Genomic DNA, 3,996 nt, shown 5'->3' on the forward strand with positions numbered 1-3,996 from the left:
GGAACAAGCTACCGGATAAGCAGACTAAACATCGTGACTATGTCAATATCACCAAGTATACTTTATAAATTCAATGCACTTCCAGAAAAAGGGAATGATATGAAGGGGGAGACCGGCCTTTCAGCGACACTGCGTCCACGCATGCACATGGCACCATATTTGCTTTCTTCTCCAGGTGATTGTGTTGCTACTGAGCCTTGCACGCCCCAAGCAGCTGAGGAATTCTGCAAGATTGGACAGTAAGATCTGTCACCAACCATCTTCTTCGGTGCCACACCCTCTGGTGACAGAAACCTGTCTTGGACTTTCACACCAAAATACAGGATACACACTATCCCTTCCCTTCTTACCCTTCATGCCACCAGAAGCTGAAACTCCATTTCTTCCACGTTCCCCCAATCGTAGCTGTCATTAGGTCATGTATGGAATCTACAGGTACACACTGGTTTGATAGTTTGGCCCCTTTTCCCTGTGAGGGATGGACCTGTGAGAGGGCTTCATGATTCAAGAAGTGGGCTTTGGTTTGGGTCAGGGAATTCTGAGGTCTGGAATCTAAACCTAACCTGGCGAGAGGGGGAATCCGAGGGTGTGTTGGGAGGACTGAACACTCCAAGGAAGCTCTTCATCTACTGAGTGCCACTAACATTCATTCCCAGGAAGAAAGCAAAGGCGTATGGCCAACGGCTTCATCGACTGTCGGCTACATGTAGTACTAGACCATGAAGGTAGTGAGGAAAATTCACTCAAAGCCCGGTATATATGTTCTACTGTATCCTTCTGACTTTCTAGTGCTTTAAGTGAAATGTAAATAAATGTTTTAAATGGAAGATACGATGTACACAAATGTGTGATTCTGCCTACCTAATGCTGTAAGCAATCTGTCCCATATGAACAAAACCAAATCTAGAGTGGCTTGAGTCTTTTTCTGGCTACAGGTTCCAAGGCAGGGCCCGCCTTAAGCCAGTCAGACTTATTTCTTTGGTGTCTTCCATATTAGGTCCTTGAAGCACCCCAGGAGCACTTATCCTCTAGCAATGCCTCAGAAAAGAGATTGGGGCCTTGAAGATTTTCCAGCTTTTCTTTTAGAGATGGGAGCTTTAGGAGGCTTTGTGGCTGCAATCACAGGGAAAGGAAAACCATAGTTCCATGGAGAAACGGGAAGAACAGGGTTTCTTGTTTATTTGTTTTTAGTTAGTTAGTTTGTTTGTTTTGGTTGTTTGTTTGTTTTGCTTTCCTGCTGTAGTAGGAACACAGAAAGTGGTAAGAGAGGAATGGTCCTACAGACTAACCCCCAAAGCAAATGCAAGCTGAGCAAGAAAGAGCCCTGAAAAGAGCAACATAAGATCATTGCATAATAGGCAATGAACTTTAAGATATTAATTCATTATCCTGTAGCACACATTAGAAGGAAAATTAAAAACATATCATTTTTAAATGCCTCATAGTCTCTGCTATTAAAATAGGTCAAAGATGCAATCACATTGAAAGAAAGCAAAACAATAAATGGACTGACTCAACGGAAAACTGAACATATTGTTTGGTCAAATAGACTCCTCACTAACTCAGAACCTGTCTACCAATTAATGAAGACAAATCAATGCTAAGAGAGAGGAGGCATAACAACTTTTATTAAAGAAACATTACAAGTGCAAATATGACACCCAGAAATCAGTCCCTATGACGGTGGTTGTGGCAATCTCCTACTGAATGAACTGCATAGTGCCTCCTGAAACTGCGGAGACCTGAGAATAATGGAAAGCACGGCTCGCGACTCTGCAGAGAAAAAGATGAAATCACGCTGGAGAAACCTGAGGGGGAAATGATGGGCAAAAGTAGGTTTTACATATAGCTCTCTGAGAGGGTGCACATTAAATTCGCAATTAAGTGGGAGGAAGAATCCATTCTAAAAGAAGGAAGAACTAATGAGACGCCATTAGCAGTGTGGAGAAAGGCTGAAGTTGTTGTGTGGGTTCTGTGGCTCCCCTGCGGCCCTCGTGGAGAGGCATGTTCAGACTGAAAGATCAAGGCTCTCTCTCATCTGCGAGGTGTGATGGGTGAGCCAGCGGGCAAGGGCACAAAAGCCAAACTCAGGAGTAGGTCATGGGGCAAAGAGGTAACATCGTGATGTGTGGACCGGGAAATTGCATCATTGAACTCATCTAGTACAGAAGAGAAGAAGAATGATGGAGTCAGAGAAATCTGATGAGTGTTTCACAACCTACAATTCTGCAGTATTCATTGTAAAATTGGCATTAAAGACACAATTTTAGTCTTTTCATTAAAAAATTCTTTTTGTTTTTTTATTAAATGTTTTATTGGAGGCTCTTAGGTCTCTTATCACATTCCAGTGTATCAAGCCCATTTGCACGTAGGCTGCCAATATCATTTTCAAAGCATTTTCTTCCCAGTTGAGCCCCTGATAACAGCTCCCTATTTCTTCCCGCTCCCTAATGTATTTAAAAACAAAGGTTGTTATTGGGTTTTTTGTCTCCTTAAGAAATGCGTCTTGGTTCTTTTTCTAGATTTTAGATTGTGACACAGACTTATTTTTCTTGTCCTCAACATTTGAGACTTTTTTCTATCAATAGATAAATATAAAAAAACTAAGCAGAGAAAAAGCTTATTTCTAGATATTGTTATCACTCTCAAATTCCAGTCAGGGCTTGCAGTTTTCAATTATTTCTTTAGTCCAGATAAGATGGACTGCTTTGGCTTCTGAAGTAGGTACTATTTCAGGCCATACATTTTACTATTAAAATGTTAGGAAAGTGAATTTAAATGGTCATTGCCAGGGACCTGTTGCAGCAACATATGCCCGACATTTCTCTCAAGGCCGTGCTTCCAGAGTAAGAAGCGGACATCTGAGGGCTTTCCCAGAAGCCGTGTTGTCAGTTCCTGTTCACTTAAAGTTGGATAGAGAAAAGAAAAGAGCTATAGCAGGCCACATCATAAAATTTTAGGATCAATATAAAATAACTCCAAAACAATGTAATGAACTTTCTTTTCAGTCCATTAATTTGGTGTTGATGATCAAATCACTTAAATTCTCTAAACCTGTTTCCTCATCTGTAAATTAGATATACATATCTACATTATATGACTGTTGAAATGAATGAGATAGATTGATGATAGATTAGATAGATGATAGATAGATAGATGATAGATAGATATGTATATAAGTAGGGAGGTAGGTAGATACATAAATCCTGTCAAGTCAACTACAACTCATGGCCTCTTTGTGTACAAAAGAACAACAAATTGCTCACCCTCATACCTTCCAGCATGTTCAACTCCACTGTGGTTAAAGGTGAGTGGAAGAGACTCTACCTGTGTTCAGCTGTAATTAAAAACAATTTTCAGAAATCAGAATTTGATACAGAGCTGGAGATGAGCAATACTGCACAGATAACTTTATAAGAAAGACAGACTTCCAAATTCACTCATGTTTATTCTATCTGTTGTTCCTCACTGCACTTCCATAGTTAACCTGTCATTGTTTGGGCCTCAATTTTAAGGAGTTTTTCTCAGCCACTGTAATTGCTTTATTTTCTATAACTCTACCCATTAGGTTTATTAACTAGAACAACAACTAAGTTGTTTTCCAACAGACAGAATAAGTGTATCATGAGTTCCATGTTTGCTTGTGTGCTTAGGAAAGCACAAAGGGTGCTCCCTAGCTCCAGTGTGCAAGGTTTACTTCATTGTGATGCTGTTGGTCTCCCCAATGGATTCCAGAGCGAGACAGATGGAAGTGCCCTTTGCAAAATCTCTGTCTTAACAACAATGTATACTCTTTGTAAATCACTTCATATTAACTCAGAAACATGCATTTTATACCAATATTTTGATGTTGACATTGGAATTTAGAAAGCATCAGTAACTTGAGCAAACACCAAGTTCAATTATTGGAAGAGCAGGTGGCCATGCCGAAAGCCTTGTGATTTCAAGAAAAATGGAATGCAATTTACACGTGGAATTTAAGGTTTTAAAACAAAA

The 3,996-nt window shown here is 40.1% G+C and overlaps 1 protein-coding gene across 1 annotated transcript in view; it reads left to right on the plus strand.

The window, feature by feature from the left end:
* Positions 1–3,996, plus strand: part of CNTNAP5 (contactin associated protein family member 5) — a 1,132,484-nt gene that overhangs the window by 372,750 nt on the left and 755,738 nt on the right. The window contains exon 4 of the mRNA XM_030887885.2: positions 2,631–2,720. Coding sequence (XP_030743745.1) covers positions 2,631–2,720 — 90 coding nt within the window. The remainder of the gene's footprint in view (positions 1–2,630; positions 2,721–3,996) is intronic.

This window comes from Echinops telfairi, unplaced genomic scaffold (genome assembly GCF_000313985.2).
Source record: "Echinops telfairi isolate 266 unplaced genomic scaffold, ASM31398v2 ScPeMD7_4;HRSCAF=17, whole genome shotgun sequence".
Lineage (NCBI taxonomy): Eukaryota > Metazoa > Chordata > Mammalia > Afrosoricida > Tenrecidae > Echinops > Echinops telfairi.